At 41.0% G+C, this 21774-nt stretch overlaps 1 protein-coding gene across 2 annotated transcripts in view; it reads right to left on the reverse strand.

The window, feature by feature from the left end:
* Positions 1-21774, reverse strand: part of UNC5C (unc-5 netrin receptor C) — a 243480-nt gene that overhangs the window by 12183 nt on the left and 209523 nt on the right. Inside the window, exons 8-12 of one of the 2 annotated variants that reach the window (XM_066548066.1) lie at positions 16592-16648; positions 14955-15146; positions 13387-13731; positions 10359-10446; positions 548-716 (exon numbers count right to left, since the gene is read on the reverse strand). In XM_066548066.1, coding sequence (XP_066404163.1) covers positions 548-716; positions 10359-10446; positions 13387-13731; positions 14955-15146; positions 16592-16648 — 851 coding nt within the window. The remainder of the gene's footprint in view (positions 1-547; positions 717-10358; positions 10447-13386; positions 13732-14954; positions 15147-16591; positions 16649-21774) is intronic. The other variant, XM_066548065.1, reaches the window with a different exon arrangement.

Consider the following 21774-nt stretch of genomic DNA (forward strand, 5'->3'; position numbering starts at 1 on the left):
GCCAAACACGAGAGGCTTTTGAAGACAATGCTGGACATGGCACTTCTGCTGCTGTCAGCCCAAGTGCCTTCAGAAGCCACCCTGACCTTATTAAACTTACCAGCAGGAGAAAGTGCCCTTGCCAAATTAATTATGAGACCAAACTGGTGGCAGCAGGGACCTAGGAGTGCAGAGCTGGAAAGGAGGGCTCTGTCAAGATGGCCCAGCCCTGCTGAAAGCATCACTTTATGCTCCAGTTATAGTGGGAAGATCCTTTTGCCACACTGCCTTGGGACATTCTCCTGCTATACTACTGGCAAGGAACCACCTCAGGCTCCCACCATGGAAACCTGCTGGTACTAGGAGGTGCCAAAGTGCCCCAAGGCAGATCTCTGAATGGGCACTCAGCAGCTTAGACATCTTGCAGGGAAGGGCACTCCTGCCTGCCTGTAGCAGTTTTATGTAGCACCCATGGAAACCCCAAAATAGAGGTTCAGAAAGGCAAGTAAAGGACAAGCAGAGAGCCCTGCATGCAGCCAGCACACAGGCTGGAGCTCTGGAACCTCACCTCCCATGGTCCCTGGGCAGCCTGGTGCTTCAGCTGGATCTGCCAGTCCTCTGTGTTTGGCTCTGCACAGTGGTGCATGGTTAAAATGACGGGCCGGGTTAGCAGGGCTCCTGGGGGGCCACAGCTCACCACTGGTGTCAGCAGCGTTTGGCTGTCTTCTACTGGTGGCCTGGCAAGGAGACAAAGATGGATACATTAAGTGAGTTGAGAAAGACAAAAAGGTTCATTTGGGTGTGTAAAACTAATCCTTCTCTTAAAATAAAAAGACTGTACAAGCAAAATAGGTGGGTTTTGTTTTTCCTTCATTTTTCCCAAATCCATATTTATTTCCTTTTTTGCTTGTTTTTGTGCCAAATATCATTCATGTGTCAAAATGGAGGTTTATGTGTCAGCAAATTATAGGCCATATCTGCTGATTGCATTCCACTCTGAAGGATCCTTGCAGATGGTTTGCAGAGGCTCCACTTCACCCACTGCAAAAATGTGGTCACTGCTGCATTTGGCAGCTCTTCAGTGACACACAAAAATGAATGGTGGCTCCTGTAGGCACCACTTGTGAGAACTATTTACTGTCAGGACAGAGAAAACTGACAAAAAGAGGAAGACACTGAACTAATAAGCATGTAAGCATGACTGAAAGTGGTGCACAGCACATCTAAGATGTGCAGTTTGAGTTCTGAGGCATCACCAAACCATTGATACTCCATTTTACTTAAAAGGCATTCAGATCTGTTGGAATGGCTATTGCAAATAAGCCTGCAGGGAGCAAGTGTCACTGCTGGTGAGGGAGAAAGGATGGTAAGGAATAGTGCAAGGGTAAAACACACTTGCAAATCCCAAGATTTCTAGTGATTACCCCGAGTTATTCAGCTAAAAACACAGGTATTGTCCAGTGTGCCTGCTGCCAGTCACTAGGAATCGGTGTTAAGGGAAATCATGTGAATATTTAGGATACATAACATACACTCTGGTTTGAAAATGACAGTGTGTGTTCATGTGTGTGTGTGCACATGTGCAAGTGCAAACCATCCCAGACCAACCGCTGAGGAGCTCAAAACGAGAGGAAGCATGAGTGACTTTAACTATCCCGACATCTGGTGTATGACAAATAGAGCTGAATGTGCCTCATCAACTGCCTCCCTAAATAATAGAGGACAAATTCATGATCCAGAAACCAGCAAGTGGGATTTTAGAAGCATTCAATGTGATCTGTGCTAAAAATCCTGATCTGCCCACAGGACGACACGTGCTCTGCTCTGGCTGAGGATTCAGTTCCAGGCTGCATTTACAAATACAAGTACATCTACATCAGTCCTAGAGGAATCTGTTGAGACAACATTGCAAGTCTTTGTCTTTACCGAGAGAAAAAAAGAAGCAGCTGTAATTGGAGAATCCTAGAATATCCTAAGTTGGAAAGGACCCACAAGGATCATCAAGTCCAACTTTGGCCCCGCACAGGATTATCCCCAAGAGTGACACCCTGTGCCTGAGAGCATTGTCCAAACACTTCTTGAATTCTGCCAGGCTGGTGCTGTGACCACTTCCCTGGGGAGACTGTGCCAGTGCCCAAACACCCTCTGGGTGAAGAACCTTTTCCTGATATCCAATCTAAACCTCCCCTGACATAACTTCAGGCCTTTCCCTCAGGTCCTGTCACTGTCTCCACAGAGAAGAGATCAGTGCCTGCCCCTCCTCTTCCCCTCATAAAGAAGTTGTAACTGCAGTGAGGTCTCCCCTCAGTCTCCTCTTCTCCAGGCTGAACAGATGCAGTGATCTCAGCCAATACTCACATGGCTTCCCTTCAAGGCCCTTACCCTCTTCCCTGCCCTCCTTTGGATGCTCCCTAATAGTTTAGATGCTCTCTAATAGCCTCTCTTGTATTGTGGTAGCCGAATCTGCTCACAATATTCAAGGTCAGGCCACACCAGAGCAGCAAAGAGCAGGGCAGGTAATCTTAGATAACATTTTTAAGGAGGCCAAATCAGGACAGAAGCTATTTTGATATCAAATTTATCACACCTATTGTAGTTATTGCAAATATATGTCCATAGGACTAATTTAATTTTGTCCACCTTAATTCTCCCTGCCTATCCCATTAATCTCACAGAATGAACAACAAACTTTTGAGAAATCCTTTTTTTCAAAATGGAATGAAGGCATTTTTGAAAATTACCCCTGGTTGTCTCAAATGTTGTGGAGGTTTTTGTAGCATTTGAGGAAAAAAAGGGTCTGGCATTGGAAAATTTAAATCTATGCAAATCAGTAAATCCAGATGATACGCATCTGTGGAAATTAACTGATGAGTTTACTAAATGACATAACAATTGTTTCTGAAAATCCATGGACTGGAAACAAACAGCTGCGATATAGATGTCTTTCAAAAAAGATGCAAAGTATAACAATCTGGACAGCTATCATGTATTGTGCCAGCTATTTTAGCCTAACAAACAATAAGCAAAAGAAATGAAACACAAGAGGAGGACCTAGTCCAGTTCCTCTTGCATACTGCAGAGAATCATCAGATTCAGATTAAGAAGATGAGGTACCACTTTTTTGCAAGGCCAGACTGAATAAATCATTGGACAGTTTTTCACTAAAACATGCCTTCTTTTTCTGTCACATTTACATTGTTATTTTGAACATAAGAAGCAACGAAAGGCTTAAAAAAACCTGAGTGTTCTTTAAAGAGTGTGTCAGTGGTTTTTAATGATCATCAGCCTTGGGAATTCGTGGATATTTGAACACTCTCTTATGGCTAATTCAAGAAATTTTAAGAAACATTGTATCTTATGAGAAAGATCTCTCAAAATTATAGCATTTGTATGGAAAGCAGATATGACCAGCTATAGACTTAATCATCTCGTTAACCTAACTTCATCTAAAAGTACTGATCCATGAAAAAGAAAAGAAAATACAAGCTATCATTTTTTTTTGATTGAATTACAAAACAAGCAATCAAAATGCAGGAGTGAATATATCACGATTGCCTTAAAAAAATTAATACGATGCCTTTTAGGTGAAAAATGAATTAAAATCAACAAGCACTGATGCCTGCAGTCAAAAAACCCCAAAAGGTCATTAAAATAATATGGTACTCATAAATCTTACAGTCTGAAGTTGTCTCCAAGTAAAGTTAAATTTAGTCACTGCTTCATGCCAAAATTTTTTACTGTCAGATTTTAGGACTCTGATGAAGAGCACGATTCTGTGCTGCAACATTTTACAGCTGATTAGAACAACTACAAAATGATTATGCAGAACACCAAGCCAGGGTGTGTTGCAGACTGTAGAGTGAGGAACTGTGATGGGAGGTGGATGCAAGCATACAACGGACGTGTTAAAAATATCAAGGCTTTCTATTCTTTCCCCATGTTCATAAACAGCATCTTTGTCACCAGACTTAGAAGATTTGTTGCCAGTTGGATGAGATATGCATGGTCCTGACCTGGATATTTACAATAGAGAACAGTCTGATTAGTGAAAAGCAGAAAAATGGGCCAGTTGTGGGGGTGCTTGACTTTACAGTCCCAATTTCCCAACCAGGCACACATCAGAGACTGGCACCACAAAATTACTGAACACCTGCTGGTCCTAGTGACTCTCCAACATCCACCTCACACAGATAAACCTTTAAAAACAGAGATAAAATGAGTTGCAGAGAAGTTCTCCAGTGGTGTGAAGTGGGTCACTGTCACTGTTGAGGTGATATCCCAGCTCTGTTAAAGTCTATGCTAAACCTCTCTCTGACTACTGTGGGGCCAGGATTTCTATTCACAATGTGGAAAACCCAATTATTTCATTTGCAGGTAACAATTAATAAGGAATCACTGCAAGTAACAGTGAAAGCCAGAAGACAATGGCAAAATTCTAGACAGGGCAAAAACATGAGTAGCATATAAAATCTCATTAATTGTTCAGTAGCTCAGGCTGGAGCAAAACAACTTCCAAAGAGTTACTTAGTAACAAATAAAGCAATAAAAGTGAACAACATTTCAGGTGAGCTTACTGCAACACAGCAGGCATCAACATGTAACATGACACAGTGACAAGAAGCAAATCTGATTCCTGGTGTTGTACGGGACAAAGAGCACATCAGAGGTGATTTTCCCTTTCCTCTCCAGCTCTACCATGACTGCAGGTAGGAGCAGTGTGTTTAGGGACCACCATGAGATCTCAGAAATAAACCAGAAACCCAGTGGAATGAGGCTAGACAATGCAATGGCACAGACAGAAGAGAGGTGTCCTATGACAAGTGACAGGGAAAAGGAACAAAAATCTCCCAACAAATCTTTTCTTGCTTCTCACTGTTTGCAATTTCCATTTTAAAACAAAGGGATTATGCCTTACTACAGCTAATGAGAACAGAAACAGATGCAGTAGACAAGATACATTATACAAGGGATATTAATTGTTCTTCTTCAAAGCATAAACCAACAGTAATTCATGGAATTAGTAAACAACAAATTTCCCTGAAGACAAGTTATTGTGTAGTTACTCATTACAGGCAATTTTACTCCTTCTCCTGAAATAGGTGATACAGCACCAGCAAAGCTAGGATCCCAGCCTAGAGGAGCACGTGTTATTGAGATTTATGTGTTATAGATTGTGGGAGATCCAGCACAAACAGAGACACAGGGGAGTGTATAGAGCAAGGGAGTTGAATCTATGAGCAGAAACGATCAAAACTGTGGGTGATCTTTTAGGCTGATATCCAAAAAAAAAACAAAACAAAAAACAAAAAACAAAAAAACAAAACAAAAAAAACCCAAAAAAACCAAACAAAAACCAAACCCAACCCCCTACAAAAGTCCCATCAACATGGACTTCACTTTAGGCTTGCAGCAGTCTTGGGATATCTTATTAGTAGAGACTGGCCACTCAGCTGTATAACTCCAAAAACAAAGAGATGTTTTTGTTTTTCAAAGATCTGACACTAAAATTCTACTCACTGTCTAGCATTTCTATTAAAAGGCACTAACAGTAACTGAAAGGTCTTCAGATATTTTTAGATGTTTTCCCATCCCTCAGAGATTATCAAAAACAGTCAACTTATATTTAAAAGCAAACAAACTTTTATCCACCATATCTGGTCTCTTCACAATCAAATTTGTGTTTTTAATGGGATTACCCATTCAAGATGGTCTCCCTGTAATAAGCCAGACCATATTCATTAAGGTAGCTGTCAGACAGCAGATGTGAGCACAACTAGATAAATCTCTGCTCCTCAGTGGGACTACACTGTGCTCCCTGCCACTGTGCTCCAGGCAATCACAGCAGCTCAGGAGGCACAGGACAGAGCAGGGAGAGAGGAATGGCTACTGCATAGCAACAGGTTGCAACCCTTCTGCACAGCTTAGCCAAAAGTTAGAGGAAAGATATTTTATTTCTCCTTTCATTGCTGGGGCTTTATTTTTTAATATGTGTTCTTTCTTTAGTTTCAAACTTAATATTCTTGACAGACCCTGGTTCTTCTGACAGTCTATCATGCTCTGGTCTTTTTCATGTTGAATTTTTCAATTATAGTGACTGACACTTCAAGAAATTGTCTTCTGGAGATGCAAAGTAATTTTGTTTATGCAACTGAGATAAGGAAGGTGGAAAAATGAAATGTGGAAGACTTCAATTTCTTTTATTTCACATCACTAAGCTTAAGATTTACTGGTGAAAAAGCAACATTACTCACTGGATCACAATCATTGATCAGATGCTTGACTTTATATTAAACTCTGTGCATACTTTATGAAGCCATTGATACAAATCCTGGCAAGGCTCACCTGACCCTTTTCTTTTTCAAGGTAGCTAATTTGAAATTTTCACATTTATATGTGTCTTCCATCAAGACCTTTAAGAGTGTTGCTTCCTCTGTTCTTCAGGGTTGTCAAATTTTGTGGGCACAGCGACCTCCACTCTCATTTGGAACACCTCCTGTGTGATGGATTAGGCAGGAGTGTCCTTCACAGAGCTGTAGCTGTTTTGTGCAGTTCCTGCCTCTGATTAGAGCATGCAAGAGTAGCTCCACCTAAAGCTGTGCGAGCTCAGCGGGGGCTCACACAGGAACACAGGAACTGCCACACAAGATAAAACCAGTGGTCCATCAAGACCCAGACCCCATCTAGCACTGACCACTGCCAGATGTTTCTGAAGGAAACACAGCTCTGCTAATTTAGCTCACAGCGAGATTTGTTTTTTAACCTGAGGCAGTCAAGCAAATCCTGGAGGCTGGAGGTTTATACTTATGCTATTTAATCCTTAGGATTAAATTACAGATTAATTAAATAAATCACTTAATCTGTAAGACGAAGCCTCTCATAGATGCTCATGGGAAGAGGATCTTGCCAGGTACTGGCCAATATAGTGTGCTGATTTTACAGATGAAACCACTACTGAAGAAGGGACTCCTTGCAAATCTGAAAGTTGGTGACATTTCCCCAGACTAAGAGAGAGAGCATCTGCTCACCACTGAAAAAGACACAGCTTCAAGACAGAAACCTGTCTGATAGCTGTGAAATATTCTCATTGGGTTGTCATTTTTTCAGTTACATGTATATACATAACATATACATATATATGTATATATGTATATATATGTATATATATGTATATATATGTATATATGTACATATATATGTATATATATAACATATACATATATATGTACTTGCATGTACACATATGTATATGTATATATGTCTATATATGTATATACGTACACATATATGTATATACATATATATGTATATATATAACATATACATATATATGTACTTGCATGTACACATGTATACATATATATGTATATGTTATGTATATAAGTGTAACTGAAAAAATGTGTGTGCAAACATACACCCATATATAATTTTCCCCACTGTAGCTTCTTCATAAAGACTGTGGATCTTTTTATGAGATCAACCAGGGATGAGAGCCTGGGATCTGCCTGCCATCCATCCTGCCTCAAATGACAGAAAAATGAGGGTGAGCTTGCAGGACAGGAGCAGGGATAACACTCTTCTGGAGCATCAGTCCAGTAGAAGAGAAAACCCACTGTGCCACGAGTATGCTGATACACTTGGAGGAAACAAATGCCTCCAATGGTGTTTACTGCAAGCTATCAGAACTCCAATTCACCGCCAAATGATAATGCTTTTAGGGTGACCTTCCTGCTCTCACATGCTTTGATGGATATGAAATGGAGTAAACACACTGTCTCAGAAAGCTCTGCTAACCAATCTGCAAGGCAGCACAAAGAGTGATATTACTGAATTGTGAAGTCTCTCAAATTTCTGTACTACAGCTTTCAGAGACTAACTGGGGAAACAACTTATAAAATCAAAGGAAGGAAAAGAAAATGGGAATTTGCAGGTGTCTGTGAGATAACATATTTTTTGTTTCTGACTATTCATATGTAGTTTCATAGTTCTACAAAGAAAGTGTGAGCTAGATCTTAAGTTGTTGGAGATATGTGAGCTGGGGTGGGGACCCTCTCTGTTGCTGGTCTGGTTCTGCTAGGGTACCACTGTGGAAACCACATTATCACCTCAGTGCTACTTGTAATATCAAGGACAAGGCTCTGCCTTCATTTCTGATAACAACATGCATTTTATAATTTACTGTGTGTCCCCTTCCAAACAACATCAACACATAACAGGACTTTTCAACCCATACACATTTGCACAGTGGTCATGGAAAGAAATATAGGGTCTCACAGGGTTTGTTGAACACACTGCAGTTACTTCTTGGCCATGAAAGGAAATGTCTGCAGCTCATCCTTACTGGGGACTATCACTCTCTGCTAGAGTGCTGCAAGAGTGCAGCAGCTGATTTAAAAAATAATTATGCTACACAGCAACTTGTGGTACCCATATGACTCCAATTATATGAAGCAGCATCTGTGGCCCATGCAGCCAGAAAAAGAAGCTTTGACCAAGCTGTAGCTCTGGTACTGAAGTGAAGTGCCTGGTAACCAGTCCTGCAGCAGGAGAACATTACAGCTGGGTGCCACCCACCCCCTTCTGCTCCTGGCACCTGGGGAAAGGGGACAGAATATTCAGTTCTGAGTGATCTAGACAAAAGCCAATGAGCTCCATTTAAATGTCCCAGAAGAAGCTGCTTTCCAAGAGCATGAGGAGCCTGGTGTGTTTTCTGAAAAACTGCCACAAATCAAATAAGCAGCTGGACTCTGTGCACCCAGAAAGTGACTGCCACCACAATAAAATGAGCCCTGATGCCCCAAGGCAGACTGCTCTGCTCTCCTCTCCCAGGGAAGGAAATCACTTCTAAAATCTTCATTGTAAATGAGGATTCACACCATTCTGTTTACTTCTGCAGGTGTCCTTTGGCATACTTGCTCAAGATTGGCAGGCAGCACATCTCCAGCCATGCTGTTCCCAACACAGGTTAACCTATCCTTCTATCCTCTGTGTGACTTGCTGAGTTACAGCTTTCACAAAGCATGCAGAGGGGGCTTTATGATCCTTGAAGAAAATAAATTAGACAAGTATGTGACATTAGTTGTCCACAGCTGCATGAATAAAGTAACAGGGATTCCCTCCATAACTGACTGGAAAGAAAATAATTGCACATACAGCACCATCTAGGAATTAAATAATTTTTTTAAAGAATTAGGTATTTTGGAAAGGGAGATTTAGAAGCAAGCTGAATAACAGGGGATGCCATATGATTTTTTTTCCTTCCTCAGGAAGGAGTCTTTGTTCAGTACTGTTTGTAAACCTCTTTCACAGCCAAAAGTAATAGGAATATAATCAATACTAGCTATGAACAGAGACATTTTTTCTGTAGCTGCAATTAGCTATTTTCAAAGAGCGGCTGATGAATAATGTATGCAAAAGGGTGGGTGGAAGGATTACTTAATTTTTCTTTAAGCAGATTATTTTAGCTTGGGTGAAAGACTACCAAGCTAAAGAATAGTGTTCAATATCACACAGTGTATAAACAGCTGTGGCTTAGCACATAATAAAAGCTATTAAGAGGCTGAGCCAAAAAACATATCCAGCTATGAGGAGGAGAAAGAGGCAAAGTACCGTGTAATGACTGCCTCAGCTTCACATTGGCCATTCTGCCTTTGTGCACGAGTCCATTCTGCAGCCTAAGATCTCACCTTTCTCTACATGAGGGTCTTCTGACTGGCTCCAAATGGTACCTTGGCCTTTTTGTAAACATTTTTTTTTAATTTCAAGGCTGCCAGATCACATGTCAGTAGACATTAAGATCTAGAATATGAATTGGCCACACATTCAGGTAACAGGAGACAACCGTGGTCATCCCGGCATCAACTCTGGGTGCCTTTGGCACATGGTGTCTGGGGCTAAGCAGCAAGGAGGTGGAGGACACCAAAAGCTTTGGCTCCATCCTCTGCATGGACTAGCCAAGCCCATGAAGGATAAAATAAAAATTCACCTTCACTCTAACAGGAGAGGATATTTTTCACATCAGGTGCTCAGGCACCTGTCCCTCCACTGAGCTGATTTATCACCTTTCCTCTCTGCTCCTTTCTCCTTTGGAGCACAGGTCTTTATCAAGAGGTGATTTCACACCTTCTCTGCTGCACAAACTCATGCTGGCATATTTTCCTTGCTCCTCTACAATTCAGCATCCCCCTGGCCTGAGGACTGCAACACCTGGATCAGGAAAGCAAATGTCTGAGCTGGTTTTGTGGCAAAGTTTATCCTTGGCTTTGCTTGTGTTTACCTCCAAGTCAGCAAATAGTTTCAATGCAGTAGGCTTTGCATAAGTATTATTACCACAGGTTTTCAGTTACTCTATTAATGCACAAGGAAATAAAGGCATTTTTTACCTCATGTTCTCCTTCCTGTGAACTGTCAGATACATTTCATAGACTCTCCCTTGTGGAACGGCTCCTGCTGGGATCAGCAAACTTACTCCTGCAGAACAGAAGAGACCAAAAGATAAGATGGAGAAAAAAAAGGTGAGTGGGTCTGTGGAGAGGAGTGACAGGAAAGGCAGAAGATGAAGTCTGCAATGCCAGATTTTCAGCCACCCTCACCATCAGAGTGTAAATGATCTCAGCAAAATATGAGAAAAAGCATTAACTCTAACCCTGGTGTCTTCAGTGTCCAGATGCCTGTTCTTTTTCCTCTGCACTGAAAAACAGAAATGGAGAGGATTTTCTTCCCTTTAGTTTTATTTAAAGAGCAGACAGATGGTTACACTGTTGCTTACCTTGTAAAATGATGGAAAAACAAACAACTCTGACTAAAATTTCCAACAGCTGTAATGGGACATCTCTCCCTAGGCAATTCTTACTTAATTAAGATCAGGAAAGAAAAGCAGTGGAGCACTGTCCCAGGAAGCAACAAGAACTAGTTGTTTCCTGAAAGATGGCTTCTGTGACTGGCATCCTGTCTTTTAATGCACTCAGTTCCTAGAACTGAGTCTGCTGGGGAGACAAAACTGGGCTTCTTGGTTTTTGGAAGTGCCTAGTCCTGTAGAGTGCCTCAAAACTGGGATATGCAACCTTGAAAAAAACCATGGGCAAATATGCCCAGTGTCATTTTCACTAATGATTTGCTTCACACTTGATTAAAAAAGAGTGTTCTTATATTACTGCCATTTAAAAGATGTCTTGTCTCTACACAACAAACACGGCCCATGAACTGGCTATTTCACTCTCTGGACACATCTCAGCAGCTCTCTTTGTAGATGAGGATTAGCTGGAAATCACTGGCAAGGATTTGCATACAGTTCTTAGCACATAGCTAAAAACAAACCTAGAGGAAGATTATTTTCATAGATGTGTTTACACTAGAGACACTTTATAGACACCTTGCATGGCTCTGCCTCTTTTCTTTAGCATTCACAGTTTGGTTACACTGGACACCTCCCATGTGTTGGTGTGCAGGACCTCAGTCTCACACTTAGCTTTGAGGAGAGGGGTGGCTAGGGAAGCATTTTCCACAGATGCCTTCTACAGCCTGTTACAGCCTAATCTGTGCATGCTTGCAGCTGTAACAGGGCAGGTGTACTGAAACTGAAGGGCTCTGATCATATCTTCAGGAGGACATACATCTAGAAGCATCACAGAGGCATACAAAGTAGCAGCAGACAGATTATTTTATTTTACAGAATCATTACTTTAATCATTTTGAAGGGATTTCAGCATCAAATGTTTTTTCTTTACAAATTGATATTAATATATGTGAATTAACAGTGACTAATGGACTTTGCTGATAATGTGCACCACTGTGGCATATGAAAACTGAGTATCAATATCTATCTTCAGCTGCTACTTAGAAAAATATGAAATCCAAGATTGTATTGCACAAATTTTCAACATTGCTCATCAGTCAGCACCAGATTTATTGAAGTTGTTCAGTTTTCACTTGGATTTCACAGATATTTTTGCCTCCCATTAGACAGGAGCTCAGAGACCAGGGCTATGGGTCCAAGCACTTTTGGCTGCTTCATGGGCAGTGTGGGACTGCATCCTGGAACCAAACCACCCAGGTCCTGGGCCACCTAGGGATTTTGCTTCCTCCATAACATCAACAAAAAAGAAATGATCCAGCAGAGACACAGGGGACAAGGGTAGGCACCATCTCCTTGGTGAGGGCATTTGCTGTAAAATGGCCAAGCTGTGAGCTGCAGTCTCACGTGTACTGTAGTCCCTCCTGAATCCAGTGAAACTGGGCAGGTGTGTTCCTGACCACTGTATACCCTGCACATTCCTCAAATCAAATGCTTTATGTATTTGATTAATTCTCACTTTAGATATTAATGCTGCTCTGCAGTATCATGCTAAACCCATGGGAACATCTAGGTGCTGAACTTCCTTAGAAAAAACATCAACACTTCATGTAGGAACAAAGCAGCAGCAGCATGGTCCTGCTAAAAAATCTGTCTGAAAGACTGGAGCTCTCCCAAGGCTGCCCAAGAGCTCCTTGGATGCTCTGAAATTGCCTGCTGGTGTCAGGGTGGCCTGAAGGGACCTGGAAACCTGACTTGGTGCTGTATGAGAAAGACTGAGCAGCATGTTGCATTACATCAATAGCCCTTCAATGCTCAGTCCTCTCTTTCCTAGTTGTAAAGCAAGTCAACAATAAATACAGGCAAAAAGCCTCCCAAAAATGGTGTTATGTTGTCCTACTTCAATTGCACATAGACTGCCATGAATTGAAAGTGGAGCAACCAATTTGTTTTGAAATTAATTTGTTCTCTTTTAGTACAATGACACAATAGAGGCTTACTGTATTGAAGTCCCTTTTCTAGAACTGCATGAAAGGAAAAGGTGATGCTGAATTGCACTTGACACAGGGGAGCTCTGAAATCTTGCATGTCTCAGAAAGTGGCTAAGAGCTCTGCAATATTCAGTTTAGAATCAGACAATCATTTAGGTTGGAAGAGACCTCTAAGATCATTGAATCCAATCATTAACACATCACAGTGTTCACCATTAAATCACATTCCTATGCATTACTTGGGAGAAGAGATCAATCCCCACCTTATTGCAGCCTCCTTTCAGGCAGTTGTAGAAAGGGATAAGGTCCCCTCTCAGCCTCCTTTCTTTCAGGCTACACAACCCCAGCTCCCTCAGCTGCTACTCCTAAGACTGGTGCTTTTGTAGTGAGGGGCCCAAGTCTTCCTCAAGCCTGTAGTGTTTAAAAGGTGGCCAGAAGATTGGGTAGAAAATATTCAAAGTACTTTTGTAGATGCAAATGGAGCGGGGAGGGAAGCCCCATTTATTTGTTTTGATCAAAGAAAAGGCAGAGTCCCATGTATGGACTTTCTTTCTCCACATAGACAAGCTAACACCACTTAATCCCACAAAACAACTGCACCTTCAGGCCAGCATGTCTAGCACTTACCTGAGTTGGGAATTACTAGGTGGCCTCCTAAGGAGTTGAAGGTCCCAAAGGCGGTGCATGACGGGTCAGTTTGCCGAGCAAGGCTCTGGTTCTTCATGTTCATGGTCTCATTCTCCAGCAGAGACTGAGTGATCTGTGGGGACAGCTTGGAGGAGAAGTCAGATAGGTCATCCTGGGGAGTGACAGCACCGGAGGTGTTATAAACCTTGATCTTCAAGTTGGGGAGCGGGTCCAGGATTGGAGAATTGGTCATTGGGATTTTATCAGAGACATCATGCAAGGCGTACACAGGACCCCTGTACATGGCTGCAGCAGAAGTGAGGTCTGGTGGCACTGCCAGGAGGTCTGCAGTGGAGATGAGAAGGAAGAACCATGTTATTTTTCTGTTCTGATGACTTTATTCCGAGCAACAATTTGCATTTGCATTTTATCTTTCATTCCAAATGTTCAGATACACAAAGTCCCTGAACCTTCATCTCCATTTCCATGAATTCTCCAGCAAACTCCCAGGGCTCCTATTGCCCCAGCTGCTTTGAAATCTGATTGCTGTACAAAATTACAGCATGCTTCTGCTCTGAAGAGTTTTCACTGGGAGTATTTTTCCAGGCTGCACTCGGATTCCAAATATGACATGCGTAGCTTCAGGGCAAGATGTTTTCATCGCTCAGTAGATCAAGTTTTAACTAAAAACCCCCTCCCTAAATGTTATGTGACAACCATTACCCAATTTTTCTAACTGGCCTAATGACATCGTTCCTGAAATAAAAGACAACAAGCCTATGAAGTCATTATTCCATGACTCCCTGCAGTGAGGGGTTAGTACCTGCATCACATTTTTCTAAGATTTGCTTTCAAAGTTTCTTCAGCAAAGAAAACACTTCTGCTAATCTTACACATAACAACTCTCTTGTCATCTTAACTTTTAGAGTATAGATATTCTTCGGGTGTAGATATTGGAGAAAAAAGAGGAATTCTTCAGCCTAAATAAGTGTCTTGATAAAGGCAGCTCTACCTTTAGAGGTTTTTTCCTGGTCAATGAAGTGAGGAAAAAAAATCAAGCTGTTATGCACCACTGATAAAAATATTCATTGTTAAATTATGTTCTACTACAACTTCTACATTTTCTATTAAATGCACAGTACTGTTTATACCAGTGGAGACAGGGCATAGGAAGAAAAGCTATCAGTGATATAAAGGGGAGGGAGATGTGATAGAATTACTGTAGTATCACTCCTGTGATGCATCCTGCCTCCATTGTTTCTGTCAGAGCTTTGCCTTTGATTTCAACTTGAGCTGGACCTGTACTTCCACAAAAGTATCTGAATTTCACTCTCACATTCACGCTCTCTCTTCAGAAGCTAAATTCACCTGCCTTATACTCTTGAGCACTGTTGACAAACGCCATCATGGGTTTTGAGCATTAGACAATCAGAAACATATGAACACGATCTTCCTCCTCTTTATCAAGTGTCAGCAGGCATCCAGCGATACCATTCATGCAGCCCAAGAGACCATAACCTGATAGCATCTCCCTGGATTGGTCAAAATGGAGTGAAATGCCAACTAACCTTGCCTCGCAGCCTTGATGTTGACAGGCTGAAATCCCCCGTTTAGTGCCGAGGAGTCAATGATATCCGACTCAAAGTCCCGGTGGTTCTTGCGGTACACAAACAGGGCCACGACCACAGAAATGGCCAGGCACACGATCACAGCGATGACAATCCCCACGTAGAGGGCAACATCATCTGAGTCAGGAGCAGCTGCAGGGAGAGAGGCCTGGAACCTTCAAGAAATGTCCTCCTTACAGGGACTTTCAAGAAAATATGTTCTTATTATTCTTGTTTCCTGCAGATATTTACTGCCTTTTTTACAGGCTAATTTAAAATCCGTTTCCAACACCATGTAGCAGGTCTATGCCCTTTTGATTGAAAACAATCCTTGATTTCTCTCTAACTTGTGTTCTAACTCTTTACCTATCCACTTGTTCATCTATCTAATACTCAGGCTGTGAACTACTAAGCAAAACATGTTATAGTCTTATGAACTAAATTCACCCTAGGAAATTAGATTGCATCTTAGTGACATAATGTCATAATATTAGCATTTAGAAGTTCATATGATACCAAAGTCATGTGGCTTTTAAAACTTCAGAAGTCTTATTTTTACTCTAAAAGAACTAAAAGAACCTGAAAATTCAATTTTCTGTGGAATATCAGGACATATCTTTGGTTGGTTTGTTTTTGTTTGTTTTTTTTTTTTTAATCTAACCTGTCATTACTCCCTTCCATCCATTTCCCTTCAAAAATACAAGCTAGTAAATTAGTAAAGCAGAGAATCAAGCACTGAATTCTCACAGTGGCATTAACACATACATATTAAGATAAAAGCTGAAGTAAGCACAAGAAATAATGTGGTAATTTACCAAAAGGAACCAAAATTTATTAGAGCTGTCTTGTGAGGAAATGGCTATGATATTTTTACTAGCTGCTTGTACCCTATCTTCAGCACCAATTCCAAGCTAATCTCTAGCATCATTATCCACCAGACATTTTTTTCCAAAAGGTCTGAGTATGTGTTCAAAAATTGATGTATTTCTATATAGTGAAGAATCCCATTTTTAGAAATGGCCTAATGAAAAAAGGAAGTGCAAAAACAAATCAGACTCTTTTAGTACCCCATTTTTGTTGGTTTGAAACATGTGAAATCACTTTTATTTTATCTCTTTTAGCCATTTAAGCCAAGCTGCCCTCCAGCTGCAGAGGTGAGAGCTGGCAGATGCAGAAAGGGACTGATCAATCTCTGACAGCTCCAGGCTACCAGACCTTCAATTTACCAAACTTGAAACATCCCATTTTTAACCCAGCAGTTCAGGAAGCAGAACTCTCGAGTTCCGGCTCAAAGACAAGTTACCCTTCCACCACACTCCGTCCAGTTGCTAAGGGAATTTTAATGAGAAGATGGCTCATTCTCTCCAGCTTTTGTCTCTGAGGCAGCATCTTCTCCCACTTCCCTTGTGCACAAAGGCCCTTATAATCCTGTGTCTGCTGCAAAGCACTGTGCCTGCTGTCAAGCAAGCAGAATGCCACCCTGCTGAATAGGTCCCTTTTTTTGCCTAGTCACACTGAGTTTGCCTAACAGTAAAGCCTAACCCAAGGAACAGCATCAAATTAGCATCCAGGAACATAAAACCAAACATTAAACTTACAAGAAAATCCATATTCATTCTGGGTTCTCTGTTCAGTTGAAATAGGATAAATGAAACCTTAAAAAGAAAGAAATTAAACAAAAAATGGGAACAAAATCAAATGAGGAGAACAAAAAAATGAAGCATGAAAAATAGTTTAATCAAAAAAAAAAAGGAAAAGAAACGGATGGCACTTTAAAATTCTGATACAGCACAGAATTATGATTTTGCATCCCCTGTCTCCTCCAGAGCCTTACTAAGAATTAATAAGCAGGCAGATTGAATTTCTAAGCCAAAATCGGTCTCGAGTCACTAACTTTGGAGTGCTTAAAGTCTTTCTTTTATTGAGCATAAACTGTAATGGATCTAATTTATTTCAGACATCTAGGGTCATTAGCATATGGAAAGTCTTTTTATCCTTATCCCTGCCATATGCTTTAATTCCCAGGACATGTTCGGTGAGGCTCTAAACAGTTTTTATATTTAATTATAATAACTTGCTGTTGATCTAATAGAGCTAAAGGAGACCTGTTGTCACTGGTCAGAGGTTAAATACTGATTCATGGAGCAGTCTATGCACAAAGCCCTCTCTCTGTATTTCCTTAGAATTATTTTATCCTGTCCTTAATACATGTTCAATAGGAATTCCTTAGGGAGTAAAGAATTTGTCAGCAAACAGTAAACTGAGTGGTTTCTCTTTGAAATCATTACAAAATCAATAAGGCCCCTGGGGTCAGAACATTATTTATTTGAAATCTTTGCAAGCACCATATATTGACAAAATCATAACACAATTTACAGCTTTATTTCAGGATGGATAAGGAAGAGATATCACTTCCTTTGTCTTTTCCTTCTGCACTACCCTCAGCACAGCACACTGGAGCCACTTAGCTCAGACATGTGAACCCACTAAGCAACATCTCCCATGTGGCCAATGAGTGAAGTGCTCCAAGTCCCATCCTGCTGGAAAGGTAAATGACAAATCCCAACTAAGCAGGAGAGTCACTGTCTGGGATGGGATTAGAGTCAGTGTAGGAAAGAAGGTACCTCTCCTCCATCACCCTCTCTTAAGTTTTCCTGGAGGGAATTTTACCCCCTCCCCTTTGATCTCACTGCAAGGAGCTCACACAGCTGGGGACTCCCTGCAGGTGAGACAAAACTGGAAAATGCACTCCTGGTGTGTGCCTAATGCACAGGACCACATTACAGGCAGACTAATAATCCCAGCTCCCAGAAAATGGGTACTCTGTTGTGAGCATCTGTTGTGCTCTACACATACCTTGCTGCCTGGATGTATTTTTTGTTAATGAAGACACAGTCTATCCCAACCACAGGCATACCTCCTTCCAAAATTTCCAGGCATTAACTACTGCATAAATTCTACCTTACCTGAAATACCAGAGCAAAACCAGCTGATTTTTGATGATGATGTTTTCTTCTGGGACATCATGGCACAAGCTATACTGCCTGTAAGCTCTGTTTAAAGCTTTACTTCACAGCAAGGATTCCAGCCATACCAGTATTTTTAGAAATATTATGTTCTTACATTCATTTCCCTGGCTTTGAGGCAAGTTCACCTATGTGTACTCTCAACATGCATATTCAATCTTTTGTTAATAACTGCCTTCTCTTTCTACTGGTGTACTTGAAGTAGTGGCCATGAAAAGTCTGGTGAGTAACTTCTGAGGGCTTGAGTGAGCGCTCAGAAGCCTGGGCATGAATTTACGGTACCCTTGTTACTCCAAATTACTGCTGAGGCTCATAATCTGGTAAATTTCAGCTATGGCTTTATGCCCAATATTTCTTTTGCCAAGATGTCTCTGGAGAGACCAAGAGGCAGGAAGAAGGAACTTAAAGGCCCAGGGACAAAGTAGAGTTTAGGCTGGATGCATTTCTGGATAATTTTTTGCCTTGTGTTCAAATCTATTGGGAGAGCTGAGGATGTCTCCTTACATTTCATGTGCCCTAGCAGGTTCTCAGGGGAGATGGAATGGAGCAGCCCACATCCCCTGGCTCTGCATCACCCATGGAGCTTGAGCTCACCTGTGCAGAGCTGAAGAGGCTATTCCTGTCTCCTCAAATTGCATCTGAGGTTGTCAGTTTTGTGTTCAAGGCTGTGCATCACTCCTGCCACATCTGAAGGGATCCAGCATCTGCCACTCAACAGGCACAAAGTATGGCACCACCTGGATTAGGTGTGATGTTACTGAGAGCATCCTTTCCTCACAGGAAAATGAAAATCCAGGTTCAAGCTTTTACAGCAAAGTAAACAAGCACAATCCTCAAATATTCAAACAGAAATTTGACTCATTGCAACCTCTCCACAGACCCTGCAAGTCACAAATACATATTTGTGGCTTAACAAGGTTCACAGATTCTCTTACTGCTAACTACAGACAGCATTCCTGCAGCCACGTAACAGTGATGCCAATTTCCTCCACAGAAATGTTTTGTGCACACGATTATTTATCTATTGAAACAGGAGGAAGAGGCAAGGATACTACAGGATGCTTCTGCCATTTGGGCAGGATGTTTTACAACAAAATTAGCTTTAAGCACACCTCCAAAAAAACACTCCAAAAGGGAGTAGGCATTGCAAGGGCAAGGAGAAGTCCTGCAGCCCTGCACTGATGGGCAGGAGGCAGGCTCAGTGCCACAATCCCAGCACAAGAGAATGGGGTTGTCTATATGAAGCTGGCTGTCACACTGGTCCCTCTGACTATGCCTTCAAACAATGAAAAAAGGACATTTTCATCAGATAATGACACAAGCCTGCTGGGATTAGTAACTGAAATAATGAAGAATGTCTTCCCTCCCCTCTTCAAAATAATTGCAGTGAAGAGAGATCTTTTCCATGTTTTTTTTTTCTTCCTCCTTGTATTAACAGCACTGCTTGGCAAATACCTAAGGGACTTCTACCAGGGTGATGAACATTTTTAATGAGTGTGAATTTAGAAATGTTCTGGAGGGTTTGACTCTAGGAAGGCTGCTGACTCATACCTAGAACAGCTGGTTTCACATTGAGCTACTTTGAGAAAAGTAATTTAAGCTGCTTCCTACAGCTTGTAGGGAAATACATATTTTCAAGAGCGCTTCTGCTATTTTGTTGTGTAGCTTACTGTTGAATGAGTAAAATAGCAATAATCATACTTTATGCTTGCATAGTGCCTGCTGTTTAAGGCTTTCAAAGGCTTACCAAAATTTGTTTCCCTCATTCTACAAGTACCTCACCCTACATCAAACCTGAAAAATCAGTGGGAGGCTCAGGTTAACACACAGAAATTGAACCACAGTAATTGCATGGTAAAGTAAAAAGTAAAAAGCTTTTAGTTAAGTTAATATTTCTCTTTGTATTCTACTTTACAGTCCAATTTACGTTTGTAAATATATTTTTTTGTGCCTAAGGAAGTGTTTCTATCAAGTGTCAAAGCTGGGGGTTTTTTAACTAAATTAATTACACTGGCACAAATCTTTCATACAAATGCAGATGTACCATTAAAAAGGTGCTTTAAGTAGACATGCTAGAAAGTATGAGAAAAGCAATTTAATCACCTTTATAATGATGCAACACACTGAGAAAAGCAAAGAAGGGCATATGTCAGATTGTACTTGAAAAATTAACTAAGCCAACGTTGACATATAGAAAAGACTACAGCAGGCTTTTTATCAATTTGCTTTAACTCAATTTAAGCATCAGTCACACTTGGCACTGATTTGGGAAATTGTGACCATTTAACTGAATAGATTGTGAAGCTCATTTAATTAGTTTGGTGCAGTTTGTGAAGGCAGATGATCCCCAAACACTGGAAGTCTAGCCTGAGCACTCTGGTCCCACATGCCTTGTTCTGACCTTCTGGAATCACATTTGTGCCGGAGGCCCTGGGAGACAGAGATGCTGCTCTGTGTCACTGAACAGCCCTCAGCATATCTGCATGTGACTGTCACCAAAGAATCACCAAAATGACTGTTCTTAGCTCTTCTTCTTCCACCGGGAAATAATCAACTCCTCAGCATATTCATGGGCATTTATACACACATGGTGCTCAGCCTGAGAACTCAGGATCATGACCATGGGCATTCTGAAATCCTGTGTTTGATTTTGCCTAGAAAGCCATGGGAATATACTGCCTTGGCCTGTGAACTGGAATATTTTAAAGAGAATTTTTATCCCTGTGTTATAAAACTCTAGGTCATGGCTTCATGCAGAGAAAACGTTGTAACTGGCTCCCCTTTTTGGTCCATAATTGGTTTTGCTAGCTTTCTAGTTGCTGAATTTGTATTAATGAATATCAATTTTAGAGTGAACTGATCAGATTATGAAAATATTTTACTCTGCTGCTTGCAGAAATCAAAATATTTAAGTAAGAGAGAAAGAAAAGGACACAGTTTTCCATTTGTATTTTTCCTGCCTATTTTCCCTCTTTCTGGCAACTATATAGGTAAAACAGGTGAAGCAGTTCAAGATTGTATTTCTGGACACTTATTTACTAGGGAAGTTTGGGTCATACTTATGAAAATATTTACAATTACCCTACAAAGAAATATAGTTTTATAGCATTAGCAGCTGAGGTCACAGTTAATGACACATAGTTTGAGACTGTATTGAGATCAGTGAGAAATGGAGACCTGGACTTTCCTTTAACAAGGTGAAGATTGCATAAAGCACACCATAACTGCTAGTTTATTTAATGCATCATACTTTAATCTGGCACCACTTGCTTCTAATCTATAAACTCTCTTTACTCTCTCTGTAGCAGTTTCAAAAACAGTTGAGCTCAAGTAATTCCATGGTCCCTCTGAAAGCCTGGCCACATGATGTGCCTCAAGGACATCCTTTTGCCAAGAACTCAACAGGTTGAGCATAACAAATTGTAGCAGCACTTTTCCCCCTTTTTGCTCCATCAATGCCCTCAAATCACCTGTGAGAAAACAAGATGCCATGCATTCAACTGCTGCCTTCCTTTCTCAGGAAACAGAGAAACAGAGAAACATTCTTACATGCAGATGCTTAACATTTGAAGGAAATAGTTCATGGATGATTTGAAGTAGATGTGTGGTGTATACTGAGTCTATTGAAACAACTCAGTAAATCTTTTTTTTGCTGTGATACATACACATCAGATGAATTCCAGTATCTGATAACTCAAAGCCAGCATGCTGGTTACTATTTTTCATACCAGACCCAAAATATATGCACCAAATTG

The sequence above is a fragment of the Molothrus aeneus genome, chromosome 4 (assembly GCF_037042795.1).
Source record: "Molothrus aeneus isolate 106 chromosome 4, BPBGC_Maene_1.0, whole genome shotgun sequence".
Lineage (NCBI taxonomy): Eukaryota > Metazoa > Chordata > Aves > Passeriformes > Icteridae > Molothrus > Molothrus aeneus.